Source organism: Dermochelys coriacea, chromosome 5 (genome assembly GCF_009764565.3).
Source record: "Dermochelys coriacea isolate rDerCor1 chromosome 5, rDerCor1.pri.v4, whole genome shotgun sequence".
NCBI classification, from domain to species: domain Eukaryota; kingdom Metazoa; phylum Chordata; order Testudines; family Dermochelyidae; genus Dermochelys; species Dermochelys coriacea.
The window spans coordinates 132,155,524-132,175,499 of record NC_050072.1 but is presented as its reverse complement, the minus strand read 5'-3'; the positions used below and the strand labels follow the sequence as shown (position 1 = coordinate 132,175,499).

At 43.2% G+C, this 19,976-nt stretch overlaps 1 protein-coding gene across 13 annotated transcripts in view; it reads left to right on the top strand.

Moving 5' to 3' along the window:
- Positions 1-19,976, top strand: part of NRG1 (neuregulin 1) — a 761,379-nt gene that overhangs the window by 600,040 nt on the left and 141,363 nt on the right. For 4 of the 13 annotated variants that reach the window (XM_043514729.1, XM_038403301.2, XM_038403295.2 and 1 more), the window contains exon 1: positions 17,854-19,120. The exons of 7 other annotated variants lie outside the window; for them this stretch is intronic. In XM_043514729.1, coding sequence (XP_043370664.1) covers positions 18,478-19,120 — 643 coding nt within the window. In that variant the 5' untranslated portion in view covers positions 17,854-18,477. Of the gene's footprint in view, positions 1-17,687; positions 19,121-19,976 lie in introns of those variants that run through there. 2 more of the 13 variants (XM_038403296.2, XM_043514728.1) reach the window with 2 other exon arrangements.

Genomic DNA, 19,976 nt, shown 5'->3' with positions numbered 1-19,976 from the left:
TCACATATACATCAACCTCCCACAAACCAATCTTGCTGTTCATCCCTTTGTTGATCTGGCCAGAGAAGAAAGTGAAATTGACCAGCTGTACAAATGGTGTATGTGAATTCTGACATCAGACAAAAATAGTCAAAGAAAGATAAAAACTTAGGAATTGCCAGACTGGATCAGACGCTTTGTTCATCTTGTTCAGCTGATTCTTCAGAGGCAGGTGCAAGAACCCCATGCAGTAGGAAGATGTTGGAATAATCTGCCCACCAGAGGATTCTCTGGCTAACCCCTAATAATTAGAGATTGGTGTAATCTCTGAAGCACAAGGTTTTATATCCTTCTACAACTTTTCTTCTAATTATAACTATCAATATACCGTTTAGCCATTTAAATATCCAGTTTCTCTTAGAAGGTTGTTACATTCTTGATCTCTACAGCAGCTTCTGGCAATGAGTTCCACAGTCTAATTATATAGTGTGTGAAGTTGCTCATAATGAGCCCAGTCCTGTATGATGTCAGTAATACCCTCAATTCCCATTGACTTCAGTAGGAGTTGAGGGTCTCAATACTGTGTCATGTCTAATATAAACAAAGGGGTTGGGGAGGTGGTCCGCACTAAGCAGAAAGTGACCAACTGAAGTTTTTGTCTTTCCTTTGGCTCCTAGCTCTCCTAACTCATCATTTACCCTGACTAGAAGGAACCATAGCCATGGCATATGATCATATATTGTGGCTGAAATCATGCGTCATTTTCAAAAGTCATGAAACTGGGTCATCCATGACTGATACAGGAGCAAAGGAATTGCCATACCATATGAGAGCAGTGATCCACTGATTCCAGTATCCTGTCTCTGCCTAGATGATTTAGAGGAAGGTGCAAAAAAAACCTTAATAGGCAATTTAGGAAAACCTATTTGTCTGGAAATTTCTTCCTAGTCCCCCCTTGGTTCATGCTTGACTTATGACCTGAAGCATGAATATATATATTCTATAAATCGTTTGTATGCTATCTGATGCCACTTGTAGACTTTTCATTTTCCATACCAATATTTAATTCATTTCTGAATCCTACTAACATTGTGGCCTCAGTGGCTCTAAATGAACAGGTATTTTCAATGACACTCCCCCCCAAAAAAGTTTTTTTCTACCTCCATCTTGCGAGGAAACTTTGACCATTTCTCCTTGGCCACAATGATCCATGAAGAATTCTAGCAGTATAGAGGGGCACAATTTTCCTATACTGCCAGCAGCCAACAGAGATCCTTCCTTAGCTCCGGTGGTAGGGGGTTTTGCTTTCCAAGCAAGAGGCATTTGGCTACTAGGGTGTTAGAAGTGATGTGAGAACGTAGACAATAGAGGACGGGAATTCTAATCCCACAGTCCTTATGGAGTGCTGAGTGACTGGTGTGCATCACAGTAATTGTAAGGTGCCTAGGTGACTGTCGACTGGCTACAAGGTAATCTGTATGATATATGCATGAATTCTTTGTGTGTCTTTGTACATACAATAAATATGTACAGGCACATAGCAGGAGAAATTCACCTCTGTGCAGAGGGCCAGTGCCACTAAGCTCTGGCTTATCCATAATAATTTGGAAGGTATCAAATGCATCTTCAGAATTTGCATGCATAGTCTGCCTTGGGGAAGGGCATTGTCTTGGTGCAGATAGAACTTAGATAGCAATTTATTCGTCATCAGGGCAAGACAGTAAACCCGACTCTTCATTTCAGGTTCATTTCAGGTCAGAAATGTACAGGTTTAAGGTGGAATGTTTGTGGAGAGGGAGGGGAATCAGCTATACAGATGCAATTTTTTGTCTCTGACAATCGTTTGGGCTGTACCAGTCAGGTCTGAAGATCTAAGTTAATTGCCTAGGTTTTATAACTCACATATGAATCATTGACAACAGTGATTTGTCTCTGAGATTATTGTAACTTTGGAATTGATATTCTCTCTTCCCTCACCACAAACCTAAATATTCCCCTTTGTTTTTGTTGCGTGGGAGGCTGTGAAGAGAGCTTGCAGCTACTTGCACTTGGTAGGTGAATGAAAGAAGCATTTTATAAGGTCCCACAATGAATTTGCATACCTTCTGTGATCTTCCACGCATCTGCTCCCGATAAGCATACCACTCTTGTTTACTTCAAGTATAGCCCCATCTTAGATTTTCCAGAAATGCTCCTTTGCTTAAAAAATCCTAAATCCTTCAATAACATGAAATCTGACTAAGCAAATGCAGAGGTGAATAAACAACGTTAGCACAAGAATGCGTTTAATAGGTGTTCAGCTAAGACAGAGGACAGGATGGTCCAGTGGTTAGGCCTGGGGTTTGGGAGACCCAGGTCCAGGCCCCTGCTCTGCCAAAGACTTTGTGTGAACTTGAGCAATGGGAGTTAAGCACCTAAATACCCTTGAGGATCTGGGGCTTCACCCCTCTGGGCCTCAGTTCCCCATCTGCACAATGGGGATAATAGCACCGCCCTACTTCACAGGGATGTTGCCAGGATATTGTTAAAGAATGTGAAGTACTTAGATACTACAGAAACGAGGGCCAGATAAGTATGACAGAGAAATCAAATTATGATCCCATTCTAATCAAGGGGAGTTTGGGATCTGATTTCAGTGGGACCAGGATTTGGCTAAGCTTGTGACAGAGTAGGTGCATGGGACCCAAACACACAACAATGGCATAAGTGGTAGTTTAACCATTGATGTCAAAGGGAGCAGGCTTATGGGGAGGCAGGTATGTCATTCAGCAACAGACAGATGTTTTCAGAAGTAATTTAAATGCTCTTTATTACACAGGTAAGGAGCATTTTTTCTTAAATTATCTGATGGTCTTAAAGACCTTGCTATTTTTGTGATGCTTAAAGAAGATGCTTTAAATCCACATTCCCTATTATGGGATTAAAGGTTTGGCTCATGGCTTTATAGAAAGAATGTTTATTGCTCAATAAATCAGGTTACTATAATTCTAAAGCTTCTACCTGCATTTCTGATCAGCATTTGAAATAGCTAATTCCTGCAATCGAGAACATAGAAACCAGTATAACATTATTGCAGCATTAAATTAATGGCAACTTTGTCAACCACAAATGTGATCCAATATGAATATTTTGCAATACAAAAATCCCTGTGAAACAATGCATATGCTGTAAAGAGTTTCCTCTTTGGCTTGGCTGGTATACATCTTTAACAATGTAATGGCTTCTTCAGATTGTTTTCACTTGTATAACAAGTGCAGAATTGTAGTTTCAAAATTTGCCGCCATTTAATAACACCTTTCCTTTTAATTTTTTTTAATATTAAACAGCCTTTGATCTAGTTAACATACAGCGTTTCACACACACAATAAATGTCATATTGTTTGAGATTTTGTTTTGTTTTTATTTTAAATGCAGGGGGTTGCTTCTAGGAAAGGTATTTGTTACATTAGCAAATGAAAGCCTTCCTTCTCCTAATGGGATTAGACCGAATAATTGCAAGAGGCTCTCTATGCCATCCCAACGCTGTTCCCCACAGTGGTGCTGAAGGGCCTCTCTAGGACACATGGAGGTTCAATGTCAGAATATGGCTGAAAAGGTTACATTTAATTCATGGGTTTCAGAATAGCAGCCATGTTAGTCTGTATTCACAAAAAGAAAAGGAGTACTTGTGGCACCTTAGAGACTAACAAATTTATTTGAGCATAATAAATTTGTTAGTCTCTAAGGTGCCACAAGTACTCCGTTTCTTTTTATTTAATTCATGGCCACTTGGGTGAGATGGAGTCACCTTCAGATGGAGGGCTGCAGTTCTTTCTGCCATGAGCCCCAGTACACATAGCCAATCGGAACAGGAGACAACTACTTAAGCCTCAAAAATACCACCAGCCACTAATGGTGGAACTAAGGCACTGTTGCTAAGGGACTGTAATTAGCAGGGAGCAGGAAGAAATTGGGAGTTTAACCTGGTGCAACACCATCATCTCACCATGTAGTAAGGTTCACTTTGCGAGACCTAGAGGGTTTGTGTAGGGTTCCATGGGAGCGTTCTGCAAGTTACTGCAATGTTTGTGACATACTTCAGCAGATGGCCCATGGAGAATCCCTAAACCCAGAGTTTGCATTATGACACTGGGTATACTAGAATAGGAAGCTCCTGCAAGTGCCATCTATCCCAGGTACTGAGCGCCTCACACTCATTAGCGTATTTGTATTCCCATCACCCTACGTGAGGTAGGAAAATCTGTTATCCACTTTGTACAGAGGGGGAACCGAGGCACACAGAGATTAAGGCCCAGATCCTCAAAGGTATTTAGATGCCTAATGGGAGTGAGGCACCTAAATACATTTTGAGGATCTGGACCCAAGTGACTTGTGCAGGATCAAGTCTGTGGCAAAGCAGGAAATTGAACCAAGATCCCCCAGGACCCAGGCTGAGCCCTAATACTGGACCCCTGGATCCTACCATGAACCTAATGGATCTATTGTATGGTCTCTCAGCAAGGACCCATTGTGTGCACATGTGACATCCCCCTGAAATCAGTCAGGCTTTTCAAGGTCCATGTGAGGAGTATTGGGGAGCCTTCAGCATTAGGCCAGCATCACACATTCACCTGCTGCTGTTTATAGATTTCACAGCTAAGCATTTGTGTCAAGAAGTCACAAGTTCCCTGCAGAAATCAGCCGTCTGAAAAAAGAAGGAGTTTGTTTTGGGAAGAACAAATGCAGCCTATCAGGAGAGGACTGATTTCATTTTTATTATTTTAATTAGTTTGTACCATCTGCAACCTTATTACTTGTTTAAGTCGTATCCTCCGCTCCCCTATACTTTGTTACTTAGCCTTCATTTCAGGGACTCAGCCTCTGCATCCATATTTGTATGTGGCATGATCTGTCGCCCATGATCAGCTTGGAAGTGAAATCTGAAAGGCATTATTTCAGAATGTGTGCACAGATGTCAACTTGACAGATGCATGTCTGCAATGGTAGGTCATTGCTTAGCATGCCAGGAAATGAGCATTTCTGGCTTGCCTGACTACCAGTTTGATATTCCTTGAAATCCTGGACAAACACAATGATTTTTCTGAATAAAAAGCGCATTGTTTTAATGGGAGAGGGGCAAGAGTGAAATGCCTCACTAAAGGCCATCATTTACTTTTCATCTTGGCCACTAAATTAAGTGGTGCCATCTGCAGTTGTTTTCCCCACACACCCTTTGGAGATCCCTAGCTTGAGTAAATACATTTGAACATAAACATATTAATAGATCAAAGGAAATATACAATCTTATTGTCACAGGTTAATTGTTACTGGATCATTCTTCCTGTTGATGGTCTACTGTACTCTGTCTCAGTAACGAATTCAGACCTGCCTTCTATTCCTAGCACTGGTTTTTGTTGTTGTTTTAATATTTGTTATTACTTAGCTATTTAGTTTGGCAAGATTGAAATCTGTCCACAGTACCTAATGCGAAGGAAGCTTTCTATTGCCAATAGCTGTAACTTACCACTATAGTGGTAGGTAGCATGCCTGGACTTTCTAGACTCTGCATCCACATAAATAATGCATTCAGCTTCCTGGAACTACAAGAATCCACAGAGTTTTTATTGCGGGAGAGGGGAGGAGATCGGGGATGGACAGTGGTGGAAACAGCTGCAAGTAATTATTATTACTGATTAGACTCCAGCTGCATGGGGTTTTTTAATTAGCTAGTGTCTAACCCTAATGGATACATTGTGATATGTGTTAATGTTTGTTAAGTATGGAAGATTAAGGAATGAATTTTATTCTTTTCTGGCACACACACATGCACAAAATCCCCTGCATTCTTTTAGCAGGGTTAGTTATCGAAATTCTGGCAAGGAACACTCATGCAGCAGCATAGCTCCAAACTTTGTATCTGATTGTTTCTTAATTATCTTGGTTAAATGCAGGTCATCTTAGAAAAGCAGCGTCAGTGACTGTTTTATGTACTGAAAAAGCTTAGCAGCGTTGCTTTCCTGTTCAACCCCCTAACCAACATGGTAAATGGATAGAAATGTAAATGCAGTAAGCACGTTATCCAGGTGCTGGTAACTGTCCCTGTTCCTCTCTCTAGCTCAATACTAGCCAACCATGTAGTAATGTGAATGTCATGCTATGGGGGAAGAATAACTGCCTTTTTCCTATTGATGCTGTAAACTGTAAAATGCCAGACTGTGGAATGATATGTGTAACGTATACAATACCAAAGCTATAGCAGAGGGGAGATACAGCAGAAAACACCGTTTAGCTATTCAGATGAAGGTTTCAGATTAGAAACGTAATTACAGTATGCAACAAGTCAAAATTGGTTAAAACACAGAGTGCTTACTAAGCATAAAATTCCCCTTTGTCATTCTTACTTGACTGAATTTTAATTACTTGCTGGAAATCCACAACGTTTTCCATCCAATGCCAAAAGAGTGATTCATTCATTTCTGGCTTTGTGGGTAAAGTAGGAGACAAGTATTAAATATTAAATCTCCTTGATGATGCTGAGATTATGAGATATGGAACAGCGAACTGCGGCCAGTGGGAGCTGCAATCGGCCGAACAAACCATCCCAGTCTGCCAGCAGCTTTCCCTGACAAACTGTGTGCAAACGTCACCAATCCCTACTCTAATAATAAAAATATAGCAGTAGAGATATATTACCGACCACCTGACCAGGATGGTGATAGTGATTGTGATATGCTCAGGGAGATTAGAAAGGCTATTAAAATAAAAAACTCAATAATAATGGGAGATTTTGTGTTGAAATATATCCTCACATTGACTGGGTACATGTCACCTCAGGATGGGATGCAGAGATAAAGTTTCTTGACACCTTAAATGACTGCTTCTTGGAGCAGCTGGTCCTGGAACCCACAAGAGGAGAGGCAATTCTTGATTTATTCCTAAATGGAGCACAGGATCAGGTCCAAGAGGTGAATATAGCTGGATTGCTTAGTAATAGTGACCCTAATATAATTAAATTTGTTGCGGGGAACACTGTAGAATTTAATTTCAGAAAGGGGAACTACTCAAAAATGGGGAGGTTAGTTCAACAGAAATTAAAAGGTACAGCCCCAAAAGTACAAGCTGCATGGAAACTTTTTAAAGACACCATAATAGAGGCTCAACTTAAATGTATACCCCAAATGAAGAAACATAGTAAGAGAACCAAAAAAGAGCCACTGTGGCTAAACAACAAAGCAAAAGAAGCAGTGAGAGGCAAAAAGGCATCCTTTAAAAAGTAGAAGTTAAATCCTAGTGAGTAAAATAGAAAGGAGCATAAATTCTGGCAAATTAAATGTAAAAATATAATTAGAAAGGCCAAAAAAGAATTTGAAGTACAGCTAGCCAAAGACACAAAAAATAATAGCAAAATTTTTTTTAACTACATCAGGAGCAGGAAGCCTGCTAAACAACCAGTGGGGCCACTGTACGATCGAGATGCTAAAAGAAGCACTCAAGGACGATAAGGCATTGCGGAGAAAATAAATGAATTATTTGCATCAGTCTTCACGGTTGGGTACGTGAGGGAGATTCCCAAATCTGAGCCATTTTTTTAGGTGACAAATCTAAGGAACTGTCCCAGATTGAGATGTCCCAGATAGAGGAGGTTTTGGAACAAATTAATAAACTAAACAGTAATAAGTCACCAGGACCAGATGGTACTCACCCAAGAGTTCTGAAGGAACTCAAATGTGAAATTGCAGGACTACTAACTGTAGTCTGTAACCTATCATTTAAATTGGCTTCTGTACCAAACAACTGGAGGATAGCTAATGTGAAACCAATTTTTAAAAAAAGCTCCAGAGGTGACCCTGGGATTTACAGCCTGGTAACCCTGACTTCAGTACCAGGCAAACTGGTTGAAACTATAGTAAAGAACAAAATTGTCAGACACATAGATGAACATAATTTATTGGGGAAGAGTCAACATGGTTTTTGTAAAGGAAAATCATGCCTCACCAATCTACTAGAATTCTTTGGGGGGGGGGGGGTCAACAAGCATGGGGACAAGGAGGATTCAGTGGATATTGTGTATTTAGATTTTCAGAAAGCCTTTGTCAAAGTCCTTCACCAAAGGCTCTTAAGCAAAGTAAGCAGTCATGGGATAACAGGGAAGGTTCTCTCATGAATTGGTAACTGGTTAAAAGATAGGAAACAAAGGGTAGGAACAAATGGCCAGTTTTCAGAATGGAGAGAGGTAAATAGTGGTGTCCCCCCGGGGTCTGTACTGGGCCCAATCCTATTTAACATATTCATAAATGATCTCGAAAAAGGGGTAAACAGTGAGGTGGCAAAATTTGCAGATGCTACAAAACTACTCAAGATAGTTAAGTCCCAGGGAGTCTGTGAAGAGCTGCAAAAGGATCTCTCAAAACTGGGTGACTGGGCAACAAAATGGCTGATGAAATTCAGTGTTGATAAATGCAAAGTAATGCACATTGGAAAACATAAACTCAACTATACATATAAAATGATGGGATCTAAATTAGCTTTTACCACTCAAGAAAGAGATCTTGGAGTCATTGTGGATAGTTCTCTGAAAACATCCATTCAATGTGCAGCGGCAGTCAAAAATGCAAACAGAATATTGGGCGTCATTAAGAAAGAGATAGATAATCAGACAGAAAATATCATATTGCCTCTTTATAAATCCATGGTACACCCACATCTTGAATACTGTGTGCAAATGTCATCCCCCCATCTCAAAAAAGATACATTGGAATTGGAAAAGGTTCAGAAAAGGGCAACAAAAATTATTAGGGGTATGGAACGGCTGCCGTATGAGGGGAGATTAATTAGACAAGGACTTTTCAGCTTAGAAAAGAGACGACTGGGGAGGATATGATAGAGATCTATAAAATCTATAAAATCATGACCAGTGTGGGGAAAGTAAATAAGGAAGTATTATTTACTTCTTCTCATAACACAAGAACTAGGGGCCACCAAGTGAAATTAATAGGCAGCCCGTTTAAAACAAACAAAAGGAAGTATTTTTTCACACAACACACAGTCAACCTGTGGAATTCTTTGCCATAGGATGTTGTGAAGGCCAAGACTATAGCAGGGTTCAAAAAAGAACTAGATAAATTCAGGGAGGATACGTCCATCAGTGGCTATTAGCCAGGATGGGCAGGGATGGTGTCCCTAGCCTCTGTTTGCCAGAACCTGGGAATAGGCAACAGGGGACGGATCACTTGATGATTACCTGTTCTGTTCATTCCCTCTGGGGCACCTGGCATTGGCCACTATTAAGAGACAGGATACTGGGCTAGATGGACCTTTGGTCTGACCCAGTATGGCTGTTCTTATGTTCTTAAGTTGTAAAAATGCTTCCATCTAGCACTGGCTGCAAAGCCTTGATTTTCTTTTTTAAGCTTCCCCATGGAATAATTATGTAGTATGTATATCATATATCCCCATGCAGGGTTGAGTCCCTTTACCCTATTTACATCTATTTTTCAAGGAATCTCTAAGTTGAGCTGGGGGGAGGGTGGTAAATCAACCCCTAAATATGGTTGGGGAGGAGCAGAAAAACACTTTTGCCCTCATCCTCGGGTTCTTTGTTAAGAACTCTATTTGGTGCAGAGCCTGCTGAGCGAACTATAGGTGCTGCTTGTGTCATCTTTTTCTGAGGTTTGGTAGAGGGGAAGGAAGGTCCAGTGGTTAGAGCATGGCCTGGAACTCTGGAGACCTAGGTTCAAATTCCTGCTCTGCCACAGGCTTCCTGTATGGTCTTGGGTGAGCCACTTAGTGTCTTTCTGTGCCTGAGCTGTAGAATGGGGATCACCGCACTTTGCTAACTCATAGAGCTGTGTTGTGAGAATAAAAACGTTAAAGACTGTGAGCCACTCAGATGCTACAGCACTGGGGGAGATGAGAAGAATACTGTTCTCAAGTAAAACACACGCCGAGTACTTGTCTCTTTCCCACTGCTTACTCTCCTAGACAGAAGGAATGAGTTGAGTGCTTTCTATTTCTTGTATTAAACTGCCTGCTCATTTCCTGAATGCTACTTTACCATATAATTCCCCTGATTATTTTTTCCCCATTGGACAATTCCAGTATTCAACACAGTCTGAGCCTGTGTATACATCAGCTGGGCAATTTATTGCCATTGATTAAAGCTCCTGAAATTCATGTTTCATGTCATAGTCCTGCGTCACAGGGAGTGCCACAAACTCTGCTTCTGATTAGGATGAAAGAGACGCAGTGTCTCACATTTCACTGGAGGCTGAAAAGAGTCAGAAGACCCGTATGTTCCCATTAAATAACAGCCCATCTTATTGTATCTTTACGTTACAATTACTTGCAGCAAAGATTGAAACAATTAACATTTCTTGGGAGAACCCGTCGTTTTTAGTAAAGCACGTTTCTGTAAACCGCAATGATTGCCCTTAAAGAGTCTGCATCCTGCCAATAGATAGTATATGGATATACGCTGTACATATAAATGATTCCACAGTAAAGTCAAAATGCATGCTGGGATGAAAATTAACCTTTCAAGTGCACTGGCATTCCTAATGACTGGTCTGCAGGTTTCTGATAAATATATGTTGTTGTGATTGCCCCCAGCTGACACACTTCCGGGTACATGTTCGAGAAGGCTTGTTGAAGATTGCGTCCTACCTTTTATTATGCACATCACAAGGGAATGTATTAGTCTTCACAAAGGGATCCCACTGAAGTTGAGCGCATGCTTAAGTGCTGTGTCAGATTAGGGCCTATATGTATTTAGCATTAAAGCTTTCCTGCCTTTTCCTTAAAGGAGACGCACGTACCAGAAACCATAGGTGAGAAAAAAAAGTACAGATTTCCAGCACAGCTATCCTCCCAATGACAAGGGGATATGGCAGAGGGAGGGGGAGGGGTCTGCTATGTGTGCATGGGAGAAAGCAGGATTCATGGGACATCTGCTTCTCTCTTTCACACACACACACATACTCTCTCTCTCTCTCTCTAGTTGGTCAGGAAGTAGACAGAACCTTCACTCCACCCCCAAGCATGCACTGTCCAGAAGTCATCTGCACCTGCAAAACAGCTGTCATGAATTCCTTCCCCTGGCCCCTTCTTAGAGCAAGGTGGGAGCAGGGAAGGAATTGTGACTCCGTGTAGATAGATGAAGCCCAGCTCCCTGGAACAGAGCCCAATCCAGCCATTTAAAAGAGGGGTGGACCACACCTGGGCCTATACAGGGCTGCTAGTAGGCAGCTGGAGAGGGAGGGCTGTAACAGGCAGAGCCTCAGAGGGGAAGTCATACTGGAGTGGAGCTAGCACCTGTGGTGGGTTCTAGGAGCAAAGGGCTCAGGGGAGCGGCCCTGTGACTGCTGCTCCAGGAGGGGAGCAGAGCTGGCCGAGGCTAAGAAGCCAGCAGGAGCTGGAAGGCCAGAGACCCCTTGGAGGGATGGCCCTGAAGCCTGTCACTGAGGATTGAGTTCAAACTGTGTTCTGTCTGTCTGATAACCTCTGTTGTGAAAATAAACCTCCTTGAAAAGCCGAGCGTGGCAGCACATGATTTGGAGCCGGGGAGACGCGACAGCCCTGGTGACACTCCCATTCAGAAAAATTATGTCTTCTGTACGTGACAGCTAGGCTCAAGTTGGTCTCGCTTTTAGCTTTTACAGTTCCAGTGAAGGACTTACAGAGAAATAGTTTTTCTCCTTAAGCATTTTTTGTGTGGGAGTGTTTCATGGGAGCTCTTTGAAATTCTCAGAGGTTCAGATGGCTGGAATTAGTCCCTGGGGAGATGGATTAATGGGCAGAGGGCAGGTGAGTCTTCAAAGATGCATGACAAATGGATCTACCATGTGGTTCCCCAATTTATGACATGGATATCTCCTTATGTATACGTATCGATACACACACAAGTCGATACACTTCAGGGAGAGGGGGTAACTGCTGTCAGTGTCGATACGCATTGGGCATGCTTGGTGGTTTTTGATGACCTTCGTCTTCTAAATGCTGCATTTATTTAATTGGAAGAAAGTGGCCCATAATCAATAAGAGGGATCCTTTTAACCTTAATCATCAATCCCTTATAAATGAATGTGCAGCTTTTTAATCCTCCTAGATACACTGTTTTCAATTTCTCAGTGTATGGCAAAAATGGAATGAAATGCAAATTGATAGAGTGGTTCCCTGTATTAATACCACAAGAGCATATTGTTGCTCATGTCTGTTTGAAAGTTCCAAGAGTGCAATGCATGGAATGAAGTCACTTTGCCAATACCAGTATTTTGCTACTAACCATCATCCATTCTCAACCTGTGACTCAACATGTCCAAGTGTAACATACAATACATCTGCCCATGAGACATACTTTGTCTCTTCGGGTCCTGATGCTTCCCAGAATGTAGTGTTTAAGAGTTTAGGGAATCCAAGTAGGGAATAGTTTGAGTTAAAGTGAGGTTGTAGCAGCTGGATATTTCAAATCAGATTACCCTCATGCTAAGAGTAATAAGGCTTATCAGACCTAATTTATAAACCCATAAGCAGGTTTGTGCCTGGTTAGTACATGGACGAGTGACCACCTGAGAATAATGTTACTCGTTGCTTTACTTTGCTGGCAGTGGATATTCTTCATGGTGATTATATATTTATTTATACTTTATTTTGAGAAATGTTTTATGTATATTTGTGGCTTGCTGGACGATGGTTCTCTATAGTGTTACATTCTGTGGCTTGTGCTATGCAGGAGGTCAGACTAAAAGGGTGACTTCTAGCCTCAAAATGTGTGAAAGTTAGATACCTATTCAGTCAGAAGGACTGATACAGCTTCTGCCAACTCCTCTGTTCACTTCTCCCCATCTCAGTCTTGAGAATAATTATTTTTTCTCTCTTCTTCTTGAGAATTTACAGTAGTGAAGGGATTTATATTAAATTTACTGGCAAAATGATCCACCCAATGCAAAAACATTTTGCAAACTTCTAAGTCCAAGTCCACCATTTATTATATGGCAGGAGTCCGGTCACAGTCACACAGCAGCTTCATTGACATGGAATCTGCACCACCTTTTCCTCTTGGCCAAAGAGGCCCAAGATGTACGTACACAGACATACTGCTGTACACTGGGAGTTCACCTACTGAGACCCTTGCCTAGCCTACTCTTACAATTTGTTACCAGTGGGTTAGTTTGGTTAACTTCTGCACCGGCAAGCTATAGACAAGTCACCAAGACTCACTTCCCTTTCAGGGTCTCCATTCCCATTAACCCATTGTTGGTTTGACTCCCAGCTCCTCATCTTCTCTAACCTGCAACAGAACCATGTTAAAGCAATATACATCTTTCCTACTATGGTAATGCAGGAATGAAAAACCAAACCTTGCAGCTGACGGTCCTCGGGGAGGCGGTTAGGGACGGGGGTCCCGGGAGCATGTGGACAGGGTACAAGGAGCAGGGGGGGTTGGATGGGTTGAGGGTTCTGAGGGGGGTAGTTGGGGGGCAGGAAGTGGGAAGGGGCAGGGGCCAGGCTGTTTGGGGAGGCACAGCCTTCCCTACCCTCCGTACAGTTTCGCAACCCTGATGTGGCCCTAGGGCCAAAAAGTTTGCCCACCCCGCTATAGGTAGAAAGCACCAAATGGCAAGAAATTCCCCCCCCCACTCCCCAGGTGAAGTGAGATAAGGTGTACTAGCGTACCTCCTCTTCCAATTCCTTCCTTTTTCACACCCCGTGCTTTGCAGCACGCTGGGCTACCCCCATTTGCCATCGTTGCCTATCAACTGCCCTTCTCTCCAAATCTTCCCATTTCATGTTGAGGAGCTTGATGTCATTCAGAACTGATTGTTTCCCTGTTATTCGTGGTCTTCCTCTCTTTCTTCTTGCGTTTTCTGGCTTTCGTTCAAGGGCGGTATTTGGTAAGCATTCTTTTTCCATTGTCAGCACATGTCCTAGCCACGGATGTCTTCTTTTGTAGATTATTTGTGAGAGGGTACCTTGACCAGCAATTTTTCTGGCCCAGACGAATCGCTTCTCAGAGCTAGAATTACCGCACTCGGGCAGATTGTCCCCCTGGCCCCGGTTCCATGTGTGGAGCAGGGCCAGAAACGCAGAGTGGGAGAGGATGCAGACTTTGCTCCCTGGGCTCCAATTCCCAGGCAGAAGCTTGTTGGCACAGAAGTGAATGGAGCCCTGATGGTCCACAGCAAGGGTGTGGCCCCACCCACCCCATGGTGAGGGAGGGCAGTGGGGTTTTTAAACCTCGGGGGTGTGGGAGGGCTAGGGGGGTTGAGTGGGTGATGAGAGCAGCAGTGCAGCTGGCTAGGCAGGAAGGGGATCATGGGGAGGGGGTGAGACCTGTGTGAGGGAGGATAGGAACTGAGTGCTAATGCTGAGGAGGCAGAGAGTGAGCCGGGTCTAGTGGTGCTGTGGTGTAAGGGACCTGCAGTCAAGAGCAGGGAGAAGCTGGACTGATGGAGGGGGTTACTGCAGCTTGGAGGGGAGCCAGGCCTGTTGTGATGCTGTTGAAGCAGGTGGCAGGAGGGGTTTGCATCCTAGACGAGCAAAGTGCTGAGACAGTGCAGACAGGCGGGGCCTTGGCATGTGGAGGAGAAGCTGAAACAAATGAGGAGCTACAGTAAGTTACTCAGGTTTTTGCCAGTCATGTTCAGCAGCTGCAGTGATGCGATGCATGCTGAGTTTTTATCACAGCTCCCTCCCTCCTGTCCCACCCCCCCCTTTGCACAACCCTGCTCCCAGTGTCACGGGACAGACAGTCCCCCAGCAGGAGCAGTGTGCCTAGCGAGCAGGAGAGAGCTGAGTGTGCTGCGTGTGGTTGTGGCGCCTGTCTGTGCCGTGGTGTGCCACTCTTCAGCAGAGGGTCGCTGCTGAGGTGGGCAGTGGGGATTCACCCACCGTTTGTAAGTGAGCTTGTTCTAACTGATATGTGTGAGACTCCCACAAAGCATGGCCTGAGCAACAATTTCAAATGAGTGCGGAGATGTTACGCAGATTGAAAACCTGGTGGAAAGGTTGAAAATAAATGGCCAGGCCAAGTGCACTGAATTAGAGCTTGACGTACAGTGGGGCCCTAGTGGTCTTCAGCTTGCGGTTTGGTGGTAAAGGAAGAACAGCAGGTTCTTGGGCTGCATATACAGAGGTGTCACAGCATGAGCGAAGGAGGTGATTGTCCCTTTCTACACCCTCCGTAGAACTAGACATTATTTATTAATTACATGGGACTTGTGAGCCTGCCCCTACCACATTCACATCTGTTCATCTCCACACCAGAAAGATGTCAACAAAGAGGAGAAAACTGAGAGAAGGGCAACGGAAATGATGAATAGGGTAGAGGGACTGAGCTACATAGAAAGATTCAGAGAACTAAATAAATGTAGTTTTCCTAAAAGGCAGCTCCATGTGGGGGAATATGGTAATGGGTTACCTGTATTTGGAGGGATCCAGGGGTGCAAAAGGGTCATAGTTAGGGGTAATAAAAAAGCAAGATTTGGAAAAAAGTTAGGCTGAATAAAAAAAAATCCAGTGGTGAGATGCATTAGAACAGTGGTTCGCAAACTAGGCCTGCCACTTGTTCAGGGAAAAACCCTGATGGGACAGGCCAGTTTGTTTACCTGCCGCGTCCGCACCGTGTTCCCTGGACAAGCGGCAGCCCTAGTTTGAGAACCACTGCATTAGAAGACGTGTATAAGACACTCAAACGTTATGGTCTGTAGAATGAGTATAATACTCCCTACCTTACAGAGACAATGTAATGTGTGTGATGCGTAATGTGTGTCATTGCCATTTGGGAAGTATTTTGCTATATTTGCCGAAAGATGCAGTATGATCAACTAGCTAATGCAAAGGTAAAAAGATAAGCAACTCTGTGATCAAAGGCAATCATTCTGGCAGAGATTTCTGATCATATCATAAACCTTAAGACTTGATCCCACAATGGAATTACAGCCTTAGATTGTTGATTATATTTTTATAAAGAATGTTGCTATCAGCTGTGGATTTTTTTAATGTAATCATGGGTCTCTCCCCAGACTCTCACATGTTGTTCTGCCATGTACTATTGTATAGTTCAGTGGTTCTCAGCCCGTGGGTCACTTGCAGCCCAATCAGCACAAAGCTGTGGCCCATGTGTCATCCTCAGGGCCATACAGGTAGTATATATGTTGTGTGGATGCCACCCACATAACACAGAGAGAGCTGCATATGAGGTCTGCAGTGGTAAATAGGTTGAGAACCGCTGCTATAGTTGGCCAAGCAAAGATACTCTGCATGGATGTATTTCCGGAAGGTGCTGAGTACCTTGGACTCGCATTGTCTACTGCTGCAACATTTTGGCATTGTCTAGCTTATGAGAGCTTGACTTCTGAGCCTTAATGCTCAATTTGTTTTCATTTAAGAGGAAGTATTTGATAAACATAGCTGAGCGCAGACCCCTATTGGTTTAGTTTAATATAATGGGACAAAGTCATTCCTGGTATAATTCCTTTGACACCAGTTGATTTTCACCAGGTATAAATGTGTCTCAGTGGCATCAAAGAAACTGGTGGTGGTGTTCACTCTTGATAAACAGCAGATCACCCGTGGAACTACCTCAGTTCCAATAACCCTGCTTTATACAAAGATTACACCCCCTTACACTGCAGTCCTGGTGGGAGTTAGTTATTTTCAGCTACCATGAATAAATAAAAAGGAAACTAGTCACTAAGTATCATTCGAAACAAGAAACAAAACCAGGACAATTCAGAGGGACTGATTCTTTGTTTCCTTGCACCTTGTGCCATCATTTGTACAAGTATAAAATGGATGTAAAACATTGCCAATTCCGTAGTGGAAATGATGGCACAAGGCGGAGGAGAGGAGCTGAGAATCAGAACCCCTTTTCTCATTGTATATGTTAATATTATGCCAATGTATTCTAACACATAAAGGGCCTGATTCTGATCTCCATTACACCATTATAGCTCTATTGACTTCAGTGAAGCTGCTCCTTGATTTATGCTAATTTAAGTGAGGCATGAATAAGCACCGTAGGACGTAATAGATCTTTGCAATACAGAGAAACAATGGACCAAGTTAAGAACAGTGCAGAAGCTTTATTAATGCTGGATTTCCTTGATCTTTGTCAATTTCAGGCAGGACCTAAACATTGTATTTTCTGTATCAGTTACAAACTAGCTCTTGAGAGATTGATTTTCTTTTAAGAATGTTAAATTTATTTCCAAAACAGAATTTAAAAAGCTGGTGCAATCCCCCTCTCCATAATAACTTACAGGCAAATTTGTCAAAGATTAAAATGATTTTTTTTAAATATTCATTTCCCTAAGATGCATTACCCCATTGTTAGAGAGTTAAACTTATTAGAGTGATTGAGAAGGAATGCTATCTCTACCCATCAGGCAGGAAGAAACTGCAGTAGAAAAGCCTACTTCCCTTGGGAGAGATCAGATATCAGACTTGCTGAGTATCAGGTCTAACCCATAAGCCTACCATCTACACCCCCATCTCAGCTTTGTTAGATTGTTGTAATAGATTACCATCTTCTTCTGACCAAACGGTGAAAGGAAGAGACAGAGAGAGAGAGAGAGAGCGCATAACTGCTGCCTGCCTGCCTCCCTTTGATTTGATGGCCTTTATTCCTTCTAATTGGATAAAATAGGAAGTCACTAGCAGTCCTGTGTTGCTGGGTGTACTGATTTCACTCAAAGCAGTCCTGCAGAGGGGTGGGGGTGGGGAGACAAAGAAGAGAGGGTGTCCGTATACCAGAGAAACAGACTGTGAGGGAGGAGAGGGGGGGAAAAAAGAGGAGGAAAGTGAGCGAGTGCTCAAGAAGGACAAAGAGGAAGGGGTGGGGGGAAGAAGGGAGTTACCACCCTCCTGGCACTGCGCTTCCTTTCAAACCTCCGTGTAATGATATCGTTTGCAGTGATGCTCAGAGAGCAGGCACCTGCTGCTCTGTAATGATTCAGCCTCTTTCAGCCGTCGCTTTAACACAACAGGATGCTGTTGCTACTGTCACTGTTACCTCTGCCACTGTTGCCACCGTTGCTGCTGCTCCTCATTTTGCTTCTGCTTCTGCTGCATGACAATTGTTTTCTTCATCGAAGCAAACACCAGCCTCAGATGCTCAAGGTGAGGAGCCAGCCCTTCGCTCTGGGCTATTGGTTCACTTAATCTAACAATTTGTGCTTTGTTTGGTGCGGTGTCCCCCACACACACACACACCGCCACCGCCAGCCCCCTCGGAAGAGCTGGGATGGCTTGAGAGGCATTGAAGGAATTATAAAAGTGGCCAGGAAATGGGAGCTGAATAATTACTAAGCAACTCTATTTCTTGTTTAATAGGAGAGGGTGTTTTTTTTTTCCCTCTCCCAGTCCAGATGATGTTCTTGAACTTGGACTCTCAACTGACTCCCAGTGTATGATTTTTTTTCCAGAGTTGGGCGATTTGATTTTTGCCCATCTCATAGTAATGGACTGTGATAGAGTTAAGGCCTTTTGGAGGTGAGCTGGTTGAGACTTTTATGCTTAAATATGTCTGAAGTATCTGCAGAGACTTTTCCCCACTCCTCGACTCAGCTGAACCCTGCTGCATCTCTTGAAGGGCTCCCAGCTGAGGACAACATGTCAGGGATGCAAACGGAGGACGGGAGGGTCCAGGGGACAGCAGGCCTTGCCACTACTTGCTGCGTGTGCCTGGAGGCAGAGCGACTGAGGGGCTGCCTCAGCTCTGAAAAGATCTGCATTGTCCCTATCCTGGCTTGCCTGCTCAGCCTCTGCCTCTGCATTGCTGGCCTCAAGTGGGTCTTTGTAGACAAAATTTTTGAGTATGACTCTCCTACCCACCTAGACCCTGGGAGGATAGGGCAAGACCCAGTGATTTCAGTGGAACCTACTGCTCCGTCTGCTTGGGTGCCTTCGGTAGCGCCTACCTCATCTTTCCCAGTACCGAGCCCTGAAACCAAGGTTGAAGTTACAGTGCAAGCTGATAGTTCACTAGTGCCCTCCGAGCCTTTCCTCTTGCCTTCTCCGCATAACCGTGTCTTAGATTTTTCATTGTTGCCCTCCGCCGCACCTTCCTTCCCTCCACCCACGCTGGAGCCTGAGGTGAGAGAGGCTACCACCGTGTCTCAGGCACAAACAACAGAAACTAATCTCCAAATTGCACCAAAACTTTGTAAGTAGCAGCTAATTTTTTTCTTCCACAAAGGACTTTGATTGTTCTGTATCTTTTCCTTGCATCTGACATTGCATGTTAGGTTGGAATAAACTGAGCGAGGTTCGGGGTGGATCACAAGCTCTATGAAACTGTTGCTAAATAGACGTGGTGGTTGAACCAGAAAGGATATTTTTTAAAGACATATATCCTGGCCAGTTATCAAGAGGCAAGTCTTCACAAGTTATTTCATTGCATACATTATACAAAAGGATGAATCAGTTTAAATACATTTTGATTGGTATCTTTTTCATGTAATATAGCATGCCATTTCAGTGATCAATTTGATTTGCATATTGCTTTGAGTCCCCTATATTTGTTAATATCATTGTCCTGTCTCTAAAGCACTTCTATTTCCTCTTTCCTGTCTTGCATTGCTGATAAATGCCCCTGCCATCTTCCTGAAGCAGTCAGTGAGTGCAGTGGGAAAGGGCGACAATACATTTGTAGCAGCTCTAAACATTCCAGAGTTGTTAATGTAGCAATTACAATTATGGCTATTTTTTCATTCAGGGCTCATTACAGGTTGCTGGGGCTTTTTTCTTCCTCAAGGGTTTGACGCTGCAAAACCTTACTCATGAATGCATCCGATGAAGTGAGCTGTAGCTCACGAAAGCTTATGCTCAAATAAATTTTAGTCTCTAAGGTCCCACAAGTACTCCTTTTCTTTTTGCAGATACAGACTAACACGGCTGCTACTCTGAAACCAATTACTCATGAGTGTTGTCTCATTGATTTAGCTAGGATGATTTGGTTAAGGAGCTCATACATGTAGAATTGGGCCCCAAATTAGCCTTTTACAAATCAAGCTTCTGGA